The 842-nt window shown below is 52.9% G+C and overlaps 1 protein-coding gene across 1 annotated transcript in view; it reads right to left on the bottom strand.

The window, feature by feature from the left end:
• Positions 1 to 842, bottom strand: part of LOC119586394 (glutamate-gated chloride channel-like) — a 41,416-nt gene that overhangs the window by 10,226 nt on the left and 30,348 nt on the right. The window contains exon 4 of the mRNA XM_037935115.1: positions 460 to 689. Within this exon, the coding sequence (XP_037791043.1) occupies positions 460 to 689 (230 nt within the window). The remainder of the gene's footprint in view (positions 1 to 459; positions 690 to 842) is intronic.

The raw sequence follows: 842 nt of genomic DNA, 5'->3' as shown, positions 1-842 counted from the left end.
ACCCCCAGTGCAGTGAGACGGGCAGGTGAACCCCCCCGGGTCCGACTTTTCGAGCACGTGGGAGGAGTTGTCGTCCGGGATATATATGAATATTCCCGAGCAAAATCCTGTTACTCTTTAATCTTTTTATATCTACTTTCCTTTGGTAGGACAGGAGGTCTCCATTGCTTCATTCTGATAAGTGTAAAGAGATAACAGAAAAAAGGTCAGAATTAAAAGACCTTCTCGCCATGGCGCAGAGGGAAGTTTTTGTGTTGGAGTAGTAACAGCCGTGCGAGATATTGACCACCCTGAGATGCAGATGGGCACACTGCCTTTTACTTGCTTCAAGAATCACTCCTCCGGACACGATTTACGTTGTACCCCCTAGCAAGAAACGAACAGGATAAATAACTACAGCCTCTGAGCTCGCTACCATGGCGCAGGCGCCTCAGCGACGGGCGGAGCCGTGAGACGTACCTTAGTGTAGGAGACGGGAGGCAGAGACTGGTTGATGCCGGCGGTCTGGGTGGACATGGTGAGCAGGGTGGTGACGCCGAGCGCGACGCGGGCGGGCACGGCGTACTGGTCGAGCCAGAATGACACCCACGATACGATGACCAGCATGCAGCAGGGGATGTAGTACTGGATCAGGTAGTAGGAAAACTCGCGCTTGAAGATCAAGTTCACCTGAAGGCAGCTGTACTCGCCTGAAAGGAGGGGGGGGGGCATTAAGAAACTGAGCCTGCGCCGTCGGGCAAGACGAGGAGGATATTACCCTGAAAGGAGCAGCTGTGAAATGCGAATCACTTACACACAGTTGCCCTTTCACGCAATGGGAACGAGTTTTGGAGTGAGTGAGA

This window comes from Penaeus monodon, chromosome 21 (assembly GCF_015228065.2).
Source record: "Penaeus monodon isolate SGIC_2016 chromosome 21, NSTDA_Pmon_1, whole genome shotgun sequence".
NCBI lineage: Eukaryota > Metazoa > Arthropoda > Malacostraca > Decapoda > Penaeidae > Penaeus > Penaeus monodon.
Note: the sequence above shows the minus strand (reverse complement) of the source record. Positions and strands in the feature narration are given on the sequence as shown.